Raw genomic sequence first — 24,460 nt, forward strand, 5'->3', positions numbered from 1 at the left:
ATAAATCATTTATTCTTTAGTCAAAATATATGGACATGAATGAAGAAAAATTCAGTCCAAACAGCATCAGTTTTTTTTCATGTAACAATCTACTCAGTGGCAGTGATAAAATTATCTGGACTCTTTAGGATCAAGATACCAGCGGTGATGCTTAGAAGCATCATATTCAAGATCACACAGAAATGCATCCATGTGGTTTTTTAAGTATCTCCAGATAGGGAGACTCCACAACCCCCCTGGGTAGCCTATTCCAGTGTTGTCACCCTCACAGGGAAAAAACCCTCCCTATGTTTACATGAAATGCCTCAGCTTCCTCTTACTGCCCCTTGTCCTGTCATCAGGCATCACTGAGCCTGACTCCATCATCCTGGCACTCACCCTTTACATATTTATAAACATTGATGAGATCACCCCTCAGTCTCCTCCAAGCTAAAGAGCCCCAGCTCTCTCAGTCTCTCCTGAATGACTCTCCTGAATTTTCCATGCCCTTAATCATCTTCACAGCTCTGCACTGGACTCTCTCAAGCAGTTCTATGTCCTTCTTGAACTGTGGGGCCCCAGAAATGGACACAGTACTCCAGAAGCGACCTCACCAGGGCAGAGTAGATGAGGAAAAGAATCTCACCCTGCTAGCCACACCCCTTTTAATACACCCCAAAACGACACTGGCCCTCCTGGCCACAAGAGCACACTGTTGGCTCATGGTCAACTAAGACCCCCAGATATCCTTTTCCCTTTCACTGCCTTCCAACAGGTCAATGCTCAACCTACACTGATCCCTGGGTGGTTCGTTCCCAGGTGCAAGACTTGCCCATGTTGAATTTCATTACATTTCTTCCTGCCCAACTCTCCAGTCTGTCTAAGTCTTGCTGAATGGCACCATAACCCTCTGGCATGTCAGCCACTCCACCCAGTTTGGTGTCATCAGCAAACTTGCTGACAGTGCTCTCCATGCCCTCATCCAGGTGAGGAATATATTCAAGAGAACTCATGCCAGTACTGACCCCTGAGGGACTCCACTAGTTAGAGGCCTCCAGATAGACTCCATCCCATTGGCCACAACTCTGCCTTCTTTCCTTCAACCAGTTCCCAATCTATCTCACTGCCTGACCATCCAGACCACACTGACTCAGTTTAGCCAGAAGGAATCTGTGGGAGACTGTCAAATGCTTTACTGAAATCAAGACAAACCACATCCACTGCTCTACCATCATCTGTCCACCTGGTTATGTCCTCATAAAAGGCTATCAGGTTGGTCAAACATGATTTCCCCTTGATAAAACCATGCTGACTGCTCCTAATGATCCTCTTGTCCTCGATATGCCTAAGGACAGCACCGAGGATAAGTTGTTCCATTAGCTTTCTGGGGATGGAGGTGAGGCCTACAGCATTATAGTTACCTGAGTCCTCCTTCTACCAAGGCTTTTCACACATTTCCTCTGAAGACTGAAGTCCTATTGGAGCAGAGATTGAAATAGCATACAGCTGGGTGAGAGTTACAGAGTGTTACAGAGTGGTGCAGAATAATTTTTTTTTTTTTTCCTAACTTCTCATAAAACTGCATTTGTAACTATCTCCAAGCTATCACCACAAATATCCTTCCAAATTTAAAATTGAAAACTTTATGTTCTTGAAATACTTTTGAAATACCTACTTCTTTTTTTTTTTCCCCAAAACAGAAGCGGGAAATGATCCAGTTAACAATGAACAATTTGAATTCAGACAGATTATTACAAAATCCTCACAACCAGCACTGGATGTCAAAGTAACTCATGTGCTAGGCTTTGCTTTTGCTTGTATGCCTTTCAGTTCATAGCCAAATTTAGGACTACATGCTGTCTTCAACATGGGTTAAGAATAATCCTATAGACATTAACACTTCCAAAAGTGTTCCAGAAATCACTCACTCTCTTTTGCTCTCTCTTTTCACTCTGGACTCTCTCTTCTCTGAGATATGGCACAAAGGTTACCCTCTTCTGCATCAGATCACTCATTACTTCATGACTATATTTGCTGGGGTAAAGGTCTGGCACCCTCTGGTCACAGAATCACAGAATACATCTGGTTTGAAGAGACCTCAAAGGTCATCTAGTCCAACCTTCAACCCAGCACTGAAGGGTCAACACTAAATCATGTCCCTAAGCTCCACATCCACATACTGCTTAAACACCTTCAGGGGTAATCCTTTCAGTGGCTAAGTATTTCCTAATATCCAGCCTAAACCTCTCCTGGCTCATCTTGTAATCAGTTCCTCTAGTCCTGTCATTTGACACCAAGGAGAAGAGGCTGTTCCCTCCTTGCTCCAACCTCCCTTCAGGTAGTTGTAGAGAGTGACGAGGTCTCCCCTCAGCCTCCTCTTCTCTAGACTGAACAACCCCAGCTCCCTTAGATGCTCCTCACAGACTGTGTGTTCCAAGCCCTTCATGAGCCTCATTGTCCTTCTCTGGACTTGCTTCATGTGCTAGTTTGAAGCAAGCTGGAATGTTTTGGTAACAGAACTAGATAACGGGCAGTGAAATGAAAACAATTGATGTCAACTTCTCTCACAGTCTCGCTGAGAACTCTGGGAAGAAGAAAGACTCTTTCTCCATTTTGCCTCACTCTTGCTTTTGCCTTAGACCTGGTCACATCTCATTAACCTTGCTCCTACTAACCTTGCTCCTTAACCTCTTGGCTGCACCTCTCTTCTTCCTGAGAACTGGGGTAAGGTTGAGAGGGTCGGGGGGAGGTGTTGGGGTGGTTTGAGAGCCCCTCCTGGGGACTCAGGTTTCTGGGAGGGGAGTTGTGCTTTTGTATTGTTTATCCTTTGTATATTTCTGTATATAATTGTATATAACTGTATATATTGTAAATAGCTGCTTGTAAATTCTGCTAGCTGTAAATAAATTGCTTCATCTATATTCCCAGGGTCCGTCTGAGTTAGCTGGGGCAAATTCAAAAGTGTGGGGGGGTGGGGTAACCCCCAAACCATCACACTTCAGCACCTTAAGATACTTCCTGTAGTGACCCTACAACTGAACACAGTATTTGAGGTGTGGCCTCACCAGTGCTGAGTACAGGCAGATGATTGCCTCCCCGTTCCTGCTGGCCACAGTGTTTCTAAAACACGCCAGGATGCCATCAGCTTTCTTGACCACCTGGACATACTTCTGACTCATGTTCAGTTGACTGAATTCCCTGTACTCCTCTTTATTAGCCTTGGGTTATATTTGGATTTCTCTTTCCCATGTGCATGTGAAGCAGTGATGTGGTTTCAAGATCATAATGCCTAACAGGCATGCTTTTGCTTTCTTGGTATGCAATTGGTTACTGACCCACTGTAAGTCATCATGCAACACAAATTATAAACAGCAGGGATGTTAGTCTAGCTAAGGGTGTTCCTATGCCAACAGTCCAACAGTTCAAAGGCCTTTTGCTGTAAGCATGATAAATGGTGGTCCCCATTCAGACAGATTTATTGCTCAGGGATAGGTTTCCCCAGAAATCCAATAAGTATTTCAATCACCTTTATCTCATTTAGTTCAAGGCACATTGAAGAAAGGTGCATCCTTGGTTTGTCTATGCCTCTTTGCCAGCCCTACCTTGTCACCTTTTCACAAAATTGCAGAGCACATTACTTCCAAACAGCTTGCCAAATAGCTATTTTCCATTATGTCTCATAATAATAATCATCACTAATTTGCAATGTTTTTTAATTATTATTTCATTACCGTGCTTTTATTTTGCTTACTCCTCCTGTTGTTCAGTAATGCTGATCACAATGCAGAAACACCTAAAGGAAAGATAGGTAGTTTCTGCATCGGGGTATTCAGTTTGTGATACGCTTGTACATCACTTATTGCAATGGGGCTCTGATGTGCCTGGCTTCTGGGAATGACTGGCAACATCAATATTAAACAGTGATAATAATACACAACATGCTTCCTGGATTCATTTTCATCATCTGCTCAGTACAGGTCAGATATAACAGTTCACCATAAGGAGGCATGTAACTTTCATCTGATTCACTGGTATTTACAGCAAAATAAATAATAATGCAATACAGCTGGTGTAAGAGAATTTAAGAAATTGACACTTTGTCTGCTTTTTATGATCCTTTAATTTCAAACTTTCTATGACAGCTTTCTTACAACAGGTGTTGAAAACCTAGTTCAGTTTGCCTGAAATTTCTCACAATAAAAGCCTTGCTTCTAATTGCATGCAAGTTTGCTACACATCAGTGTACTAGCTGAAATTTTTCTTGCCAGATGCCTGACTTAGATTGAATATTGATTTTCCTTTCTTCAGCATTTCAGCAAACACAATATCAGTTTCTTCTGAGATCTGCGTAAACAATGCATAAAGCAGAACAGAAATTGCTTAGACCTATATTTCAAATATTTAAACATGCACAAAAGTGCCACCTATTCCCTCAGAGCAGATAAAATTGTCCATGTTTGTGAAGTGCACTGCAGAAATACTTGGAGAAAATCACCAGTTTTCTTTGACTGTGAAGTCTGAATGAAGGTTAATAAGTAGGGCCACATGGTAAACGAGGAAGATAAACAGAAATAGTGAAGGTATGAAAATAGTGAAGATTTACTCATATTGAAAGAGACAGACATATCAGAGGGAAAATAGTATGTGATTATGCAGTTAAAGGCTATCATAAAACATATCTGGACATGAGGGCTGTATTAAGATTTCATACACAATCTTAACTCTGCTTTTTCTCATCTTTTTAAGTACTAAGCTTCAGTGTTATTTTTTTAGTGTTTTTTGTTTATACTACAGATTGACAGAAACTATGGCACACAGTATTAAACAATGTGTTATGTGTAGTATTTGCCCAGGTAGGAAAAAAACACAAAGCTGTTTCTTTAACATTTTATCCAGTTTCATATAAAAGGAGTCACATCAGTGATCTACACTGTTTGGAATCCTGCAAGCTCAGAACTGCAGCTGGATCTGGATCTGTTTGCAAGGTAACCAGGGACTGTTAATACCTATCAAATATATCTTCCAAAAGTGTTCTCATCCTGGTGTTTTTTTCTGAGCTGTTGAGCAAATGGATGGATAATTTCTTTGGGGACTCCATGGTTAATAAAGAAATTGCAAAGGGAATCTAAGACAGATACTATCCCCCAAACCACAAACTGATCAAGAGGCCCTTTATTCAAGAATAACTGCACCATAAACATTTCTGTAGCATCTGTCTTGGGGAAGCTTTTATTACAGGCCTTAATTTAAGCTGTAGTAAAAGCTTTCCTACTTTTTTTTAAGGAAGTTAGTGGGTTTTTAAGTAACCCTGTAATCCACTCTTATAAAATGCATTTTTACATCACGCAAATTTGAAAGAAATAGAATAGAATAGAAATCTACCAGAAACAGAAATAGAATAGAATAGAAATCTACCAGAAAACAGAATCTTACCCTAAAGATATTTTTAGCCAAATAGATTTTTCTTTAGAGGTTTTAAATCATTACTTTAACCTGTGGCTCCCTGAATCCTGTGAATTACAGTCCCTGACATAGATTTTCACAGGGGTTAGGCTTCAGTTTCCATCCCTTATGTTTCCTATTGTTCTGACTCCTCTGAAAAGATGGACTAGCAAGAAGCATTAAGAAAGAGAAACTGGGTAGTAGTTCAGCTTAACTGTCCTTAAACAAATGGTTTTTTTACTTTGACAAGCTCTATGAGTTGTATCTAGGTGACATTTTTAAAGCAAAGTCTCTGTGATGGACATAAATTTAAAGTGCAAAAATCTTTACTGCTACCAAGAGGGAGCTAAATAACTATAAGTAGGATTAAGAAAGCTTTCAAAATATTATAACATCTTTGTTTTAAAAAATACAGGTATTGACTTCCATTGTTTCCACAAAACATTCCTCAATAGCTGTGTAAAGAAAACAAGGAGGAAAAGTACCAGATATAGCATTGGTAGGAAATAAAAGGTCAATTCATCTAATTTGGGATGAAAAACTGTTCTGAAACCGAATAGGGACCTATATCTTCAGTCTTATGCTTCTTGATAGGCATCCCATCTCTGCACAAATTCTCCATAAAAATATTGAAAAGATTTGACTAACACTGAAATAAACATTGGTTTAGTATTTGAAAAACTGCCCCCAAAAGACAGAGGACTTGCAGCCAGTTTCTGTTGGAGTAAATCCCAAGTGCATTCAGTAACTTCATTTGCATTGTTCCAGATTTGCACTGTGGCTAATTAAAGCAAAACTTGGCCCTTCATTAGTGTTTCATAAAGCCTATAAGGTGAAACCAAGAGATGCCTAGCCCAATGCAGGATCCACCCTTGAAAGTGTGTAATAGGCAGGAGCGAGGGTGAAGAGTTATTTGCCAAGTTTTGTTTATCAGGGTATCAGTGTTCATGAGATTACTCTTCAATGCTTCACACTGGCTCATACTGTTTCATCTAACTTCATCTAAACTGAAAGAGCAGTAAGTGGCCTTCTGCTGACCCACTCTACCTGTCAACTTTGGACTGCCTCACTGTGAGACTACCAGGTCTGCTACTGTTACAGTTCACAGCCAGACTTCTACAAGGGGCAGAGGTAGCCACTGGTGATGGGGAGCCACAAACTACCTGCAAGGATATGAAAACCTGAGCATGACTAAAGGTAAGCAAATACAGCCTTCTGTGACAACTTTCAACAATACAAAAACTGCATTTTAAGTTTTCTTATCTGAACAGTAAGTTTTTAAACTATGTTCTTTTAAAAAGTGGGAAAAAAATAATCAAATGGTGGATAATTGTTTTAGGAGCCACAAACTGACAATGGAGTGCATCCTTCCTGGAAAAGATAACCTTGGTGTTTCAATAGCAAAATAATTCTCTTTGGAAATGCCATCAGGTCTAGTATGGAATCTGTCTTGCACCTGACTCTATGCACCTCTTCCCAAGAGCCATAATATTTTCTGGTCTTTATTTGTGCACACTCTGAGATATCATGAGAATCACAGAATTCGTTGGGTTGGAAGAGATCTTTAGAGGTAATCTAGTCCAACCCCGTGCAGTAAGCAAGGGCAGCCCAACTAGATCAGGTTGCTCAGAGTCCCACTAATCCTGACCATGAATGTTTCCAGGGATAAGGCCTCCACCACCTCTCTGGGCAACCTGTGTTCCACCATCCTCATAGTAAAAAAACCCTTTCTAATCTAAACTGACCCTTCTCTATTTAAAACCATTGCCTCTTGTCCTATTGCTTTGTGTCCAACAGAGGTGAATGGATGCTGTTGGGGCACAGATGGCAGAATGTGCAGAGATCCAGAGTGGCAGTGTCCTTTGCCAAGAGGAATTACCAGAAAACTACCTGAAATAGTAACAAAGGATGAGCAAAGAACAGATAGTAAATTATGCAGTCAACTAATCAACTGCTTGGACAGCTTGAATTTTCCCAGCCACATCCAGGTCAAGGCAGTTTCAAAACTCAAAGCTATACCAGTTCAAGGAATCTATAGCTTGAATGAACACCTCGTAAGACTATGTATTATTTAAATTATTTGTGGTTAAGCAACTACAGGAGTAGATACATGTGTAAGGTAAAACTTAGCCAGCACCCTTGATTGATTGGGTGGAAGGACTCTTGAAAATCAAAGAGATAAAACTCACCAAAAGAGGCTACTAAAATAAAATAAAATTTTAAAGGATCAGGGTTAATTTTAATTAATTTCATCAAAATAATTAATTTACAGTTAATGTCCAGAAATTAAAAAGTAGTTTCCCCGCTCCAGCACCATATGCAGGTGTTAATTAGGCTCACTAATGACATGAAAAAATTGTTATAGTCTTCAATGAGTACTGAAGCTGGGATTTACTCTTTGGAAGGATATGTGAATTTTTTTTTCCATCAATTAGTAATTTTTTTAATACACCTAAGACAGACTTTGGCAAACACTTTTGCCCAGAATTTTGTATTGTCATGCCTTCCTTCTCCTTACGCTGGGGAAAATCAGGCTAAAATGTCATTAAAACTTTCTGTAAAATTGATTTGACATCAATTTTAGCACCCAAGCATTTTCTATCATATTTTAATTGCTGGAACATGTTTACTATTATTCCTAATTGAAACACCTTCAATATTGTTTCAAGGTCTCTGACTTCTTATTATTTGTGTTTACTTATGACAGGATTTGCCTTTAGAGGGTACCTTGATGCTCCCATGCCTAAAATATGTCTGTGTTGACTTTTACTGGGAGGAGGTTGTTTTTTTCTGCAGACTTCCAAAGCAAGGCTTGCATCACACAACAACCCATGAGATTGGCTGACAAAAATAGCAACATTAATAACCTTTAATTCTCTGGCCACTTTTATTTGGATTTCTTCAACCGAATCCAGGGACTTGAAAGCAGTGTTATATACACAATATATGGGGATGCAATCATAATTTATTGCACATAGTGTGCATAATAAATGCCTGCTACTTGGTGTGATAGATTCAGCAGCCCACGTGCAGGCAGCCAAAGCCACTCTGTCAGCCAAGCAGTCAGCAAATGTGCAGGAAAGTGCCAGCCCTTGGGTCATTCCTTGCAGTGGACTGAGCTCTGCTGACTTGCCACCTTCCTCCTCTCTGCTTTTACATCTTCCCACGTTGCCTTTTCCTTCTGAGCCTAGGATGATATTATATTTTCAACTTTAAATTAGTTCTCTTAGCGGTTTCAGTTTTCACTCCTGTGGGATTTTTATTTCTGCTTTTCTATCCTTCATGAACCAGTGGCCCATGTTGCCTGCCTCAAGATCTGACAGTAACTGCTACAGCTCAGCATGATCTTCCCTTTGTGAAAATTGGGACAAGAGCACATGTGGGTCCTCTTTGCACGTGTACCCTTATCTTAGCACTCATTGCCAAGCAGTATTTGGAGACAGAGAGCAAGAGTCTGCTCACGGGAAAGCTGATACTGCCATAGCTTTGCAGGTGAGATTTATAAGACATGTGGCAGAAAAGGAGACTCCTAGAACTAGCTGCCCTGCAGCTGGGATAGACAGCTGCGTGTTCAACCAAGTTTGGAAGGAAGCTATGGGGAAAGGTGGTCCTGACCAGCTTCTCACAACTGCCCCTTGGCTTTGTGCTTGTTCAGTGTTAGACCTGAGGGTGACATGGGAAGGGTGCGAGGGAGGGCAATGAAAGCACAAAGCTCACCTTCCTCCTTCCTCCCTCAGGTCTCTACCCTTCCTCCACTCCCCTGGCAGAACTTCCCCTTCTGTCTTTCCTTTTTCTTTCCTGTTGATTTGGCATGATCCTGTTCCTTCTTTCCCTCCCATCATTCCTTTTTGTTTTCTCACCCCAGTTTCACTTCCCAACCCTCTTTCCCTGCCATGACAAGACAATCACTCTCCCTTGAGTCATCCTTACTTCCCCGCAACGTCCCTTAGCACTCTGACGTCTTTCCCCCTTCCTCCCCCCAGCTCTGACGGACACGGTCCTCTCACCCCATTCAACCCTCCTCCTTTATAAAGGGATTTTCCTCTTTTAAGTGCACGAGCCCCTCCTCGCAGCCTCAGCACTCAGTGCACAGCCGACGCCACGGGGGAAGAGGACCCGACCTTCCGCCTTCGCCCCCTCCAGGCCTCGGCAAGCGGGAAAACCCCGGGGCGGGGGCAAAGCCCCCCGCAGCTCAATCCAGACACCGCCCCGCGGGATGGGCGGCCGTGGACCGGGGGCTGCAGGGCAGCGCGGCGACGGAGCGCAGGTGGGGCAGGCGGCGGTAGCAGCCGCTCCCCGACGGCGCGGGGCGGCGGGCGGGGGCGGACAGGGGGAGCCCCACCGGGGGTGCCTGGCGGGGGGGTGCAGCCGCGCAGGGCGGTCTGGAGGCTCCGCGGAGCGCGGCGTGCGAAGTCACTCGGGTAGGTAGAATTGTCTCCGGTAGCTGGCTCCGCGCTCGGCTTTCCAGAAGCCGTCGGGGAGCGCGGGCGGGTCCTCCCTGCGCGGCCGTGTGACAGCGATCGCGGAGTAGCAGGGCGAGGGCTGGGAGGGGGCTCCGGGAAGGGCTGGGTATGGGGCAGCCGTTGCTGATGTCGCCCGGGAGTTTTCCCCGCATTGTAGCTCGTGTGCCTGAAAATTTCCGCCTTTCGACAGTTTTAAAGCTTTCCGGTTACTTCTCCAATTCCGAACCAGATTCATATCTTGCGATGCTGGACGTCCCTGGGCTGCCCAAAAGAAAAGGGCAGATTTATAAATACGGAAGGCGATAGAGAGAGGAAAAGGCAGCGCTCCCACACAAAGACTGAAAAGATGTGCTTTGCTGTTGTAGCTGCTTCTTAGCCTTTGCTCTTACCTCACTTCAGACTCTTCTGTGGCTTGCCTTCTGTCTAAACAGACTTTTGAAATAGTCTGCATGGCCAAGATCTTCTATCCTGTTCCATGTACTAAACTGTTTCTGGACTGGAGAGTTTGCAGGTATTGGGCACTTCTGAGAACACTTAAAGGATGTGGTGCTCAAGTGATTTCTAAGAGTCGTGCAGCTTTTAGCCACCTTGTCCATTTCCCTTCCTAGTCGCAGGTTACAAATGCTGGTTGTTGCCCCACAGGAATTTTAATTGGTGTGCAAACTTAATTTCAATTACATCTGAAGTACTCATTTCATAAATCCAACAGAAGAGTCTATTTAATAGCCATCTCAGTTTTCTTTATACAGTGATTCTAAAATGCATCTTACCAGGTTTGTTAAAAGCAGATGTATCGTTCTTTCTCTCTAGAGGTCTTAATGAAATAGCAATCAAAGAAACAGTCGGGACTCCAATATGGCTTTCCATGCAGAGGGGCTAGTGGCCATAGTTGTATTCTACCTGGCTATCCTGGCAGTTGGGATATGGGCTGCTTGGAAAACCAAGAACACCGGCAGCGAAGGAGACCGCAGCGAAGCTATCATAGTCGGTGGAAGAGACATTGGCTTGTTAGTTGGTGGATTTACAATGACTGGTATGTAACAAATCACTTTTTCTTGTTTTCCTCTCCAGTGCATAACTTCTCAGTTTTCCATCTGAGTGAAGAAGTGCATGTCAAATAATGTAAAATGGAGAAAATATATGCTTTTTTTCCCCCAACTGCTACGACCACTGTTCAGTCAACTGCCAAATGTAGCACCTATATAAAAACTACTACAAATATTTTTAGATCAGACAGGAAAATGATATTCTATTTCTTAATCGTTGCTTTCACGTCCATACGTAGATCGGATAGGTTTGAAACAACAATATCAAATTTATCTAGATTATTAAATAATTCACTTTAAGAATAGTTTGTTTGGTTAAAGCCATCCAATTTGATCAGTTAGTTTTTCTTTAAGCCGAGTAAACCAGAGGTTTTATGCAGAAGATGGGGGATATGGCATTGCTTAAGAGTATGTTTCTAAAGGAAAATTGGTATAAATCCAAACTCATAATTCCACTGATCTCAACAAACTCATTTTGTGGATTCTTTTAGCTTCTTTTGCATCAGTTTAACAAAATAATGCATTACTGCGAATAGTAGCACCAGTAGGCAAAGCCTGTGTGAGTGTGAAGGACCAATTACTAATTTTCAAAGCAGTGCTCTCAGATTCCCAGTGGCAGCCAAATCAAGTGTCTTACCTGGGTAAACAATATACTCACAATATGGCCCAAAATCTCAAGTCATGCAGCTAGCATGTGGGATTGGAAGAAAAGTGCATTATAAGAATGGATTTGCCCACCATTTTTATATAAGTAATGTAATCTTTAAGAATTAATTTTCTTCCCCCTTTCTTCCCCCCCCCCCCTTTTTTTTTTTAATTTGTTTGTTTTCATTCTAAATCCTATTCAAGTAAAGCCCTTTCAATTGCCAGATTTATCAGTTTTTGGTTATGTTTTACTGTTTTGTCCTGTCTTAGTTTAATAATTATCTAATAAAGAAGAGACACGTAAAAACTTGGGCTAAAATTCTGTGTTCTTTAATCAAGAGAAGTCCCCATTGCCTTGCAGAGGCACTTTGCTCACTTACAGATAGAATATTTGGATATTGAGTGAAGGATGTTTGTAAAAGTTAATAATACAGGTAGATGTTCTACTTCTTTCACTTTACTGTATCACATAGCCATTAGCTACTAAAGCATCAGGTATAAGATTCCGCTTACAGCAAGAGCTGATTTGTCTGTTTTCTGCTGAGTTAAATGTTTTCAGGAACACTGAAACCAGAACCTTTTTCAGGGATATTACCTGCCACAAAATTGTAATCATTAGATTGGGGGGAGTGGAGATGAAACAGGATATTGCCTGCACAATTGATCGTGACTAACATCTTTGCATGTTGAAGAAGACACAAGTTCTAGTCTCTTCAATACTGTTTTACAGGAATATTTGTTGTGACAGATGAAGCAGAGATAAGATTTGACCTGGTGCTTCCTACATTGCAGGCAATTTCAATATCCACCTCAACACACAGCCACGTGTGCTCATCCTGTTTTCATGCAATCTTTGGAGATGGTGTAGGAGAGTATCTCTGCGGTAGAATAGTGAGCTGACCTTAAAGCCTTTATGCAGCTAAATGCTCATGGATTTTGTACTGTCAGAATTCTCATACTTTCTCATCTTTGACTTCCATAGATACGGCAACTAAAGCTTGAAATGGCAAGTAAATCACACTTCTCAGTTTTGGGGAGCCTCGCCTGGCACACAAAGTTATGTGTGGGCACAGCTCTATTGAGTGCAGCACATAGACTGAGTTTGTCTTTGTGAGGGTGATTAGGGTACTGAGCTTGTAAAACTATAACAAAATAATCGTGGAAGTAAGCGTATCAAAATCTGCAATAATTTGTACTAAATGGCCACATTATTCTAGGGCATATTTACACCTCTAAAAATGTTGGATGCGGATTTTGCACCTCATAACCATGCTTCCAGAGGTAGATGGCTATTCCAACATAGTCTTTGTATTTCACAACTTTAATTTTCTAAATATGAATTAAAAAGCAAGGCCTACCCCATAGGAAGAAAAAAAAAATTAGAGATCTCCAGAAAGGATATTGTTCATATTGACATTAAGCACTTTGGATTATGATATAAGGCCTAATTCTGCATTTCTTGCCTAAGACAAACAGTACCATGCTTTGTGGGTATTGGATACCAAAATGGTAGCAGCTTCTAGGACTACTTGGTGGGGAGGATGCAGACACATTTAAAATAAAAACCCTAGCATAAGCATCATGAGTAACTTCATAGAGATAAACTCAAGATTCCTGAGTAATTATACCTGATGGTATTGAACATCCTTAGAGCAAGTGAACTACCTATGAATAATGGCTATGGACATATCTGGGTGTACACCACGATTCCAAAGAAGCAGTTGTATCAGCTAGCTACTGAAATGCCTAAATGCAAAGCCTGTTGCAAGCTCAGTGTGTCTGCAGTTAGACAAGAGTGAGAAGCATGAATTATGGATGGACCACAACAACTAACGTAGCACCACAGTAGACAAATCTTTAATCTTTGTATCATTTTTATGTAATCATAGTTAAGTTATTCTAGTAAATATTAGTGCTTCTTAATTGGTGTGTGAAATTCTTGAGAAAAAGTATCTGTGACAAACTTGAGTCTTTTAAGATTTTTGGTGATTGAGTTTAAACATCAAATCTGAGATCATCGAATGATTACATCATTTGAGATGATGTAATGAATGCTTGCAAACATGATGAAAAAAGTAACAGTGTATTAATGTCTTTTTTTTCTTTCTTCATTTTAGTTGGATGGGCATACATACCCTTTCACACCAAAAAAAAGAAAACAACCAACAAAAAAAAACCCAAACAAACAAATAAAAAGGCACTAAACTTGCAAAACTGTGGGGGGTTATACTAATTAGGTTTATTTTACAGAACTTGATGAGTTGATTCAATAATTTCAGTGGCCAAATGAGCTCATTCAAAGAGAAGAGCCTACAGTCTGATTTTCTAATATGCATCAGTGTATATATAAAAAGAAAACTGGGATTAGTTTCTGTGTTCCTCATATGAACTAGGAGCAGAATTGTAGTTCGTAGTCTCAGTAGGTGGTCATTTTTTAGGGTGCATGTTTTAAATGGATGTTAGTATTTGCTGCAGGGTTTTTGTGTCCTTCAGATGGCAGACAAAGAGAGGATTAAAATAGATTACGGCAGGAGCGTTCCCATAGATTATTAAATTTTATATTCCTTTTGTCTTATTTAGGAAAAAAAATAATGTCACAAAATAAAAAAGATACTAAACTTTAAATTGTGGCTTAGCAAACTGAGGATCATAAAATTAATATCTAAGGATGAAATCTCATTCATTCATACCTCATTATTTCTTTTCTAAGGTACTTACTGATATCAGTGTACGTGCTGACTACTCATTCAGTCTCTCAAAAGAAGCCGCATAGCACCTTCCTAGAGCTTTGGGTTCCTTGACAGAGGTTTCAGAGCAGTCATGTGGACATAAAAATAAGTCAGCAGCTGTTTTTCAAACCCCATTCCAAAAATCAAGAAAACAAAATGAAAATATGTGTTAAATCCTCCATGCCATCTTACCCATCAGTACAGGTCCATAGGGCATTCTTCCCCTTCAGCCAGGAGAGGGGTACGGCCACTAAGGTGTCACACAGAAGTGAAGTAACCTGAACCCCTCCAGAAAAAAAAAAGTAAAGGAGTTAAGCACATCACTGAAGTGTGTCTTGAAGACCACCTGTCACCTCAGTAGCAAATTGATGCTGGATGTTGAAGCTTCCTTGCACCACAGCTGCAATAATGCTGGACATCTGTCTTTGACCATGTAATCTTATTTCACATCTGGAAGTTGGTATCATTCATGAAGAATTCATCCTTGTACTTTTTCTCCAGGGAAGGAGACTGTACAGGGTTAACCCTCCAGGGGCAGTGACCTTGAACCTGACCCTGGGTGGTCTTGACTCCTCCCCAGGAGTGGGTCTGAACACCACCAGGTGATTCACGGTTAGCCCACTCCCCCTTCCTCTCTATAGGTCTATAAAAGCAGGGAGGACTTCCTGTTTCCTCTCTTTCTGCGCTCCCTGCCTCCCTGCTTGCCAGCATCACCATCCAGCACCTGGCTATATTTCACCAGGTGGCCATCACCCACGAGGCGGACAAACCCCTCACCATCAAAATCTGGTTGTATTTACACGTTTGGTATTTTGCTTTCCCTTCCCTATATCTTTGTAACTTCCCCACCTCAGATACCTTTTTAATTTATTGCTAAATTTTCCTTTTAACTTCCAAATCAGAGTGAGATTGTTTATTTGGGTGTGCTTACCTTTTCCTCTCGCTACATCTAATTTTCTTTCTTTTGGGAAAGAAGAAGGAAGAGGGAAGGACACTCTAAAAAAATATAATTGGTTCTATCAAATATATTTGAGTCTCTGGGAATTTAAATTAGAACTGAGACAGAGACAAATACGATTCCCTTTCTAAATATATGCTTTTGTTATTGTATACAGGTGCTTACAACCTATTCCTCAACTCTGTGGTGCCTGAAACACAATAGGCCACACACATCCCAGGTAGTCATGAGCTCCAATGGTCAATGCCTCAGTGTCCACATGGAGATAAGTGATGTCCCTCAAGGATCTGTATTTGGGGCAGTGTTATGACATGGACGGTGGGACAGCAAGTTTTCAGTTTACACCAAACTCTGTAGTGCAATTGACACACTGGAGGGAAGGAATACATTACAGAGGGATCATGGCAGCTTTGAGAGGTGGGCCTGTGCAAACTTCATGAAGCTCAGTAAGGCCTGTTGCAAGGTCTTGCACGTGGGTTAAGACAGGTCCAAGCACAAATAGATGCTGGGGAATGAGTAACTTGAGAGCAGCTCAGCAGAGAAGGACTTGGGTGTGCTAGTTCAACAAGCTCAACATGACCCAGAAATGTGCACTACCAGCCTAGAAAACCAATTGTGTCCAGGCTGCATAGAACAAAGTGTGACTAGCAGTTTGAGGGAGGTGACTTCTGTGCTGCTCTCATGGCAGCCCATCTGGAGTACTGTGTTAAGCTCTGGAGCCCCCATCCTGAGGAACACATAGACACGCTCAAGTAGATCCAGAGGAGGGCCACAAAAATTATCAGAAGGTAGGAACGCCTCTTCTGTGAAGACAGAGTTGGAGAATTGGGGTTATTCAGCCTAAAGAAAAGAAGGCTCTAGGGAGACCTCATAGCAGCCTTACAGTAATTCAAAGGGGCCTACAGAAAAGATGAGGAGGACCTATTTATCAGGGAATACAATGATAGGATAAGGGATAAAGACTTTAAGCTGAAAGAGAGTAGTTTTATATTACATGTGTAAAACAAATTCTTCAGTGTGAGCCTAGTGAGGCACTGAAACATGTTGTGAAGAGAGGTCGTGGATGCCCCATCTTTAGAAGTTAATTAAGGTGGAGTTGGATGGGGCTTTGAGCAACCTGGTCTACTGGAAGGTGTTCCTGCCCATGGCAGGCTGGTTGGAACTAGATGATCTTTAAGGTCCCTCCAATCCAAACCATTCAATGATTTCCTGATTCTAGGACTCTGGTAAACAAAGTGTCCTATTCTCATCTACTTTAATTCACACTGTCAAAAAGTGAAAAACCACAAATGTCTAACAACTTCTTCAGTAGATTCTGTATTCCTGTTCATCCTATCAAGAGGATCAGTGTTCACCCATCTTGTCCATCTAGTCCCACATGAACATCATTCACCTGTTGTCTCTATAGCGCGCAGCAGATCTCAATATCCAAAAGGCTACCAATAGCAGAGTTCTTTGGATCAGTTCTTTCATTGCAGTCATTTTCTACCTGCATATCACGCGTGCAAGTCCATTATAGTACTTCCAACAACAGTGGCCCATTGTTTTGCTTCAAAATGTTGAAAGAGGGACAACCATAGATGCTCTGGTTGCTGGAGATCTTAGATTTTAAAGCTATGTTGTAATTTAACGTTGAGTTTAAAAAAGGAAGTACCCTATGGTAGTATTTGGGAGATATCACAATTAAACAGAGAAGAGTGGCCATTTAGATTTTTATTACATTTATTTTATATGGGGTTTTATCTCAAATTGTTTGCCTTGAACACAAAATTAAGTTTACTTGTATGACAGTGAAAAAAATCTGAGGAATACTTAAGGCAAATAAATGTCTTACAGTCGTGAATTTTTGCACAGAAAGCTTGAACTACTTTTATATGAGAAGGCAAAGGCTTCCGAGGCAAATCAAAAAGGCATTACAAAAACCTAGTACTTGCTGTGATCTGCCTGCCCGTGTTCAAGCTACAAACCCAGATTCCTAAGACTTACTTATTATATGTTAGAGAAAATCAAGAACTTTTTGCATGGAATCTGCAAACAGGAAGAGGTAAACATGATTATATGTAATGAATTCTTCCTGCAGACGTAATCACAGTGCATTTCTGTGTTGGAGATTTTATTTCATACATATTGTAGATGCCACATTTTCAAATACAGAAACTTCGCTTCAAGGCAAGAGAAGCAATTTGTTAAGGGGACTGAGGTTGCTATATTGAATAGTTCTTTTTAGAGTGATAAAATCAGAATTATTACAGATAGCACAATTAACCTCTGGAATATGTCTTCACAAAGCACAACAATTAATTAGTCAAAGTGTAGAGCTTAAATAGAAGCACAAAAGCACCACAACCAAATATGGAAATAAAACACTTAGTGAAATCAGTGTTTACTAAACCTACTTCATGTACCCATAATCTAAAATTTGTCAGGATTTTAAGCACTTTTTTTTTTTCATGAAGGCCCTAGTAAATTATGAATTCATTAGTTCTTGTTTAATTTCAATGCTTTCCCAGTTGGGGTTTCTTTATCGGTGTGTGTTTATTGCTCCTCTTCAGATGCCCCAATACATCTCTCCATCATTTGGATGAACACAATGAAAATAGTAAAAGTTAACGAGTTGATGTTCTTCATTCACTTGTAAACAGGTAGTGGAAGGCTCAGCCCTCACGTCTTCACTGACTACAGAGAGTCTGATTTTTTACTATGCTTAGGTCACACATTGTTTGAATTCAGATTATCTTTTATAGAAGGATACAAAGGTGGCATTTGTACACTAAGCATGATTTTCAAATAGCAATATTACAAGTGATGACAAATTCATCGTGCAACATGGGAGGTTTTCTTTCTGCACATTAAAAATTTTTCCATCTCTTCTTTTTCAGCCACGTGGGTTGGAGGAGGTTACATCAACGGGACAGCAGAAGCTGTGTATGTCCCAGGCTATGGTCTAGCTTGGGCTCAGGCACCCATCGGATATTCCCTTAGTCTGATTTTAGGTAAGAAAAGAGCTGAAGCTAATAGTCTCTCATTTTAAGCAGTTCATATGACAAGGCTATCATTTGAAATGAAATAACTAGAGTCTGATAAAAGGATACTCAGATGAACTAGATCCCTTCTGCTGATAGGTTTGGCTATTAAAAAGGGAACCAGAAAGTCACTATAAATAGTTTGATCTCTTAAGTCACACGATTGCCTTGGAAATCCCTATTTGGTTATTACGACCATAGTGATCTTCAGAAGTCACAATGAGAAAGGATTTCTGTGAGATTTTAGATAGTGATCTATACTATGTTTTATACATTCAGGGTTTTTTTTTAGGTGCCTATATGACTTGCATGATTCACAATACGATAATGTCAGGGCATCTATAAATATTGGAAATGAAGAGTGGCAAATATCCTTTCAGGTAATTGAAGAACTTATCTACCTTTGCAGGTCTCCACCGAGCATCTAAGTAACTTGGCCTAATTTTGTGTAGGAAGTCCATGGTAGAATCAGTCTATTCCTTTAAAAACAGGCCAACCATCTTCTTAAATGCAATGCAAAAATCCAAATCACATGCCAAAATACAAATACACTATCCTACCATATGCAGAATGAATATAATATTTTAATCCTGTGGCCTCCAATTCCTGAAACATAGTCTCAGAACTTCCTTACTTTTCTTTAAAATAATAGCAATAACAATTTCTTGCCATGTCTCGACCACACGAAGCAGCTTACAACAGTGTTGCCTTGTAAGACACGGTGATACACCACAAAGTTTCAACTGCAGCCCTTCCATTTGTAAGCAGATCATGTCCCTAAGGTGACAGCTGATGGAAGCGTTCAAAAAGATTCTTTTTATGAGTAAGATCCTGTGCTCTTCATATTTCATTAATGTAATATGTGTAGTAGCCTTTCTAATAATACTTGACCTCTCAGTATTCTGATTTTTTTCCTAATGGTCCTTCCACTTGCTCTGTCCTTCTCTTCTCTTCTCTTCTCTTCTCTTCTCTTCTCTTCTCTTCTCTTCTCTTCTCTTCTCTTCTCTTCTCTTCTCTTCTCTTCTCTTCTCTCCTCTTCTCTTCTCTTCTCTTCTCTTCTCTTCTCTTCTCTTCTCTTCTCTTCTCTTCTCTTCTCTTCTCTTCTCTTCTCTTCTCTTCGGTAACTTTTGGTCTTTCCTTCCCTTTCATTTCTTCCTATGCAATTTGACTTCCCTCCTGTACTGTTTTTTTTCTCCTCAGAAATGCTTTCCTATGGTCTGCCCTGGTTCTCCTTTCTTCCTGGGCAGAAACTTTCCCCGTCATAGATACTCCTCTCTATCATGTGCTGACCAGCTCTATCGCTGAGTTCTATTTCCTGTAAGGAAAAAATAACAGTAGATCAGCTGTCTCCAGTTGCCTGGAGATCAGCTGATGTCATTTTGAGGTCATAAAGGTCAACATGCATTGATTTTAGTATCCTACAATCCACAAGCATCTTTGTGACTCTTAGCCTCTCTAGAATGGACATAAATTAATAGTAGCCCAGAAGAGGCAGAGTTTTGCCCATCCTGTTTAGCTGTTGTAAAAGCTATCCAAGCCTTTTTTCCCTCATTTTTCACTGGAAATTCTAATGGCCACTGCAGAGAAAAGAAGTCTGTGTCATGATCGTATCCATATCTCCACAGAACACGGAGAGGAAAGGACTTCTGTGGCATCATTTGTACATGGAGGTTTGGGGAAAGGAGTTTATCCTTCTTATGAAAACAAACAACTAAAACCCACCAAACAAACAAAATAAAACAAGTGAACAAATAAATCCCTCAAAACTATAAATGCAAGGCTAGAAGAAATATCACTGCTTCAGACTAGAAGGATTTAAGCTGGATATAATGTGCTGTGCACCACTTTTCCACATTGAAGATTGATATAATGTGCTGTGCACCACTTTTCCTTATTTTCCAAGTAATTTAACAGAGTATCTGATTTCCTTTGGAGTTTCTGCATGCAGACAACCTGCCTAAAGACAGCGTTAACATAAGCAATGTAAATAAACTGTGATGGGTAAATCAGTACTTTCTGTTCAGGGAACTTAATGAAATTAAGAGCTAGGAATGATCGAAGGCAATAAATAAACATGTGGAAAATCTTCTCTACAATACAATGAATATGTTACATTTCTTGTGGTGAAATACTTAACTAAAGGTTGCCAAATACTGAGCAGAAGATATGATTTGGAACTGACTGGTTTTCCAAGTTTTCTAGGGTTTTTTTTTGTACCTCAGATATTACATTTCAGCAGTTTTACTGGGGTAGACATCTGCTTAGTTTATAGTCATGTACAGAACTCAAATACATAGGTTTCCAATCAAAGGCTCTTTCATCCTTCCTGAGATATGTGCTCTTTTTTCCCTAGCCAGAAAGAATCCAAGGATTGTACATTAGAAAGGTGAAGCCTTTGCACATTTATGCACATATCTAGGACACACGCCAGCCAGGCAGAGCAGAATTGCCATCCATCAAAATTCCCAAACATGCATAAGTGAAATAAATGTATGACAGATGTTCAGAGAGCCTGACACCTGCAGAGCCCAGAAGGCAGCTGACCTACCCTGCAGGTGTAGTAAGGTTGATTTAAGCACACATAATAAATCTGAATTGTCCTGAAAGAATAAGACTTGCTGTGTGTGCACTAAAACGTGTGTCTGGCCCAAGATTCTCAGAGAGTTTTATCTTTGAGTATAGGGCCATGTGAAAATGCATGCTAGATTCTGTTGTAACAGTGAACAGGATTGGGTAGAAAAGTCATTCCTCTGGGCTGACCCAACATTACAACCAGTAACAGAACAAGGGGACACAGTCTCAAGTTGTGCCGGGGGAGGTATAGGCTGGATGTTAGGAGGAAGTTCTTGCCAGAGAGAGTGATTGGCTTTGGAATGGGCTGCCCAGGGAGGTGGTGGAGTCACCATCCCTGGAGGTGTTCAAGAAAAGCCTGGATGAGGCACTTAGTGCCATGGTCTAGTTGACTGGCTAGGGCTGGGTGCTAGGTTGGACTGGATGATCTTGGAGGTCTCTTCCAACCTGGTTGATTTTATGATTCTATTCTATGATTAGACAAAACTGACAACATCCATAAAGGCAGATTATGTAAACTGAGGCAGATAAAGTAAGACAATCTTACTTGTCACTATCAGACCTCAGACATTGGCGGTGTAGATGTGTTTATGTAATTCTGCAGGCAGACCCTAGATAAGAGTTCTTACAGGGGATTTTAACTGTACTTATTTTTTCTTTAAAAACCAACCAAGCAATAATACTGGTATTTGGTATTTTTGTAACCTGAAATAACAATCAGGGTTTTTCCTCTTAATGGCAATGACTTTCTCCACTGCAGCTGTTGTCTTATGCTATTCTTCTTCATAGGTGGCCTATTTTTTGCAAAACCCATGCGATCCAAAGGCTATGTGACAATGCTAGACCCTTTTCAGCAGCTTTATGGAAAGAGGATGGGAGGGCTGCTGTTTATTCCAGCTTTAATGGGAGAAATGTTTTGGGCTGCTGCCATCTTCTCTGCCTTAGGTAAGGAATATGCTATATAAATATTGAAGTATCACAAGGGGAAAGGATTAAGGAAATAAAAAATATATCAGAATTCTGGCTTCAAATGCTAACTACCCAATCCAAATGATTCAAAGCATGACAGTTCTCAGATCAATGCTGTCTAGTGAGGGGCCTGGATCACAAGCCCTATGGGGAGAGGCTGAGGGAGCTGGGGTTGTTTAGATGGAGAAGAGGAGGCTCAGGGGGGACCTCACTGCTGTCTACAACTACCTGAAGGGAGGTTGTAGTCTGGTGGGGGTTGGTCTCTTCTCCCAGGCAACCACCAATAGAACAAGTGGACACAGTCTCAAGTTGTGCCAGGAGAGGTATAGGCTGGATGTTAGGAGGAAATTCTTCCCAGAGAGAGTGATTTGCCATTGGAATGGGCTGCCCAGGGAGGTGGTGGAGTCACCATCCCTGGAGGTGTTCAAGAAAAGTCTGGATGAGGCACTTAGTGCCATGGTCTAGTTGATTGGATGGGACTGAGTGATAGGTTGGACTGGATGATCTTGGAGGTCTCTTCCAACATTGTTGATTCCATGATTCTATAGTAATTAAACCTGGTAATGATACCTCATTAATTTTCTTGGCAATGAAAAGACATGCAAGGTATGTGTGTATGTATTCATTTTCAGGTACCTCTAAGTTGTCAGTTTTCAAAGAGCATGAAAATACTTAGCAACAAATTTCCTTTAATTGTGAGGATGACAGGTGTGATTGTCTCTTTTATGTCAAGGCTGACCCAGCTTGTCTTTCACAGCACTAATATCACAGAAGCCAGACAAAATCAGAAGACATTAAACATTATTGCAAATGCATCTAAACAAAATAATCCTTAGCACATAGGGACCCTACGTATACAGAACCTTCCATAGCACAAATAATATAACTAAAACAGATGCTGATTAATAATTTGAAGCATTTTTCAATTCTAAATGGCTTTCTAGTTGGAAAAAATGCAGAAAATACTTGGAATTCAAGAAAGGATTCAGAGAATTAGTGAAGCTATGACTCAATAGAAAATCACCCAACTATTCATCCAGTCCTGAAAAACAAATCAGTTTCCAGGGTTTTTAATTACATTTCAGGTCTGAATTTAGCAGTCCCTTCAAGAAATGAGAAAGCCCTTGTATTGAAGCACCAGTAGTTGACTTTTACCAGCTAATCATACTCAGAGTGCATATGTATGTGGTAATGCTTTCTAGCAGAAGCTATTTTAAACAGAAAATAAACTTTGAAGGTACTTTCCAACTGTGCTCTGATGAACTGCAAAGCAATAGGGAGCTTGTTTACCACATTTCATCACAAAACCCTTAAAGAACTAAGAACAAACTGCATGCTGAGGTGATAGGATTTGAATAACTTGAAGACCACTCAGAGCGTTTGGAGTATACTTTCTTTTTGATTGAGGACAAGCTAATCTGTGATATTTGAAAGCAAGTGGTATGAGTACCTTTCTAGTAGGTCTGTATTAGCAGATGACAGCTAAAGACTGTCAATGGCTATGAAGGTCATTGAGGGGTTTGATTTTAGCTACATTGTTCACAATCTGGTTATGTTATACCTCCTAATTTGCACACCTGTTCTCAGTGACAATTATTTAATCCCAGTACTCCACTTCTTGATCTTCCTTGTGATTTCTTTCTTGGAAGGGTTATAGATGGGAAAGACAGGGCTTCCAGCTTATGAAAGAGGTCTGAGGTTTTAACCATTAGCACACGAATTTCAGAAGCTCCCTGTACGACAAAGAGCCACCCAGCAGCTCCCAGCAGCATCATGTTGCAGTCCACAGGTGGAACTTTACCACCTATGTGGTCTAGAATGTCCACCTCAGATACCTGCAAGGTTTAAAAGTTATGGCAACATGTTCCATTGAAATGATCCTAATTCCAGAAGAATATTTTAAATAAATAAACAAAACAAGCAAACAAAAAACCCAACCAAACAAAAAAAACCCACATGGTTTTAAAACACTTCAATCACTTGAAATAGTTAATAATGTAAGGGAAACATTTAACCATTCTCACAGCTGCTGGAAGAATTCTGCAGGAGGGCACTTAGAAGGTTTCTTGAATGCACTGGCAACAACATCCTGAAATAAATTATCAGAGAGCTGATGAAGGGAGGTGATCTGTTGAACCTATTACTTACAAAGAAGGAAGAACCAGTTAGGAATGGGAAGTTCAGAGGCAGACTTGATTGCAGTGCATTATTCATGAATTAGTGGAGCTCAGGCTCCTGAGAGGATGGAAGAAGGGAAAAATCAGGACTGCAGCAACAGACCTTAGGAAAGTACAATCTGGCCTCTACAGTGATTTCCTTGGAGGAGCTCCATGGAATACAGTTCTGAAGAGGAGAGGGGTCCAGGAGAGCTGGTTGATATTCAGAGATCATCTCCTCCAACCTCAAGAACAGTGCACCCTGACAACCAGGGAAACCCGTATGAATGAAAAAGGAGAGCCTACCTAAATTAAGGCACAAAAAGATGGAAGAGCCAAAAAGAAGTGGAAGCAGGGAGAGCTAACCTGGAAGGAATACACAAAAAGTGTCAAGGCATGTAAAGATGGTATTGAAAAAGTCAAAGTCCTCTCAGATTTGAATATAGCCATAAAGGGCAGCAAGAAAAGCTTCTGTGAGT

The 24,460-nt window shown here is 40.8% G+C and overlaps 1 protein-coding gene across 1 annotated transcript in view; it reads left to right on the forward strand.

The window, feature by feature from the left end:
* Window positions 1-9,459: 9,459 nt before the first annotated feature.
* The window catches only part of SLC5A7 (solute carrier family 5 member 7), a 29,339-nt gene continuing 14,338 nt past the window's right edge, over window positions 9,460-24,460 (forward strand). Inside the window, exons 1-4 of the mRNA XM_064143648.1 lie at window positions 9,460-9,688; window positions 10,695-10,917; window positions 18,142-18,255; window positions 21,646-21,801. Coding sequence (XP_063999718.1) covers window positions 10,740-10,917; window positions 18,142-18,255; window positions 21,646-21,801 — 448 coding nt within the window. The 5' untranslated portion in view covers window positions 9,460-9,688; window positions 10,695-10,739. The remainder of the gene's footprint in view (window positions 9,689-10,694; window positions 10,918-18,141; window positions 18,256-21,645; window positions 21,802-24,460) is intronic.

The sequence above is a fragment of the Pogoniulus pusillus genome, chromosome 5 (genome assembly GCF_015220805.1).
Source record: "Pogoniulus pusillus isolate bPogPus1 chromosome 5, bPogPus1.pri, whole genome shotgun sequence".
In the NCBI taxonomy this organism is placed as follows: Eukaryota; Metazoa; Chordata; class Aves; order Piciformes; family Lybiidae; genus Pogoniulus; species Pogoniulus pusillus.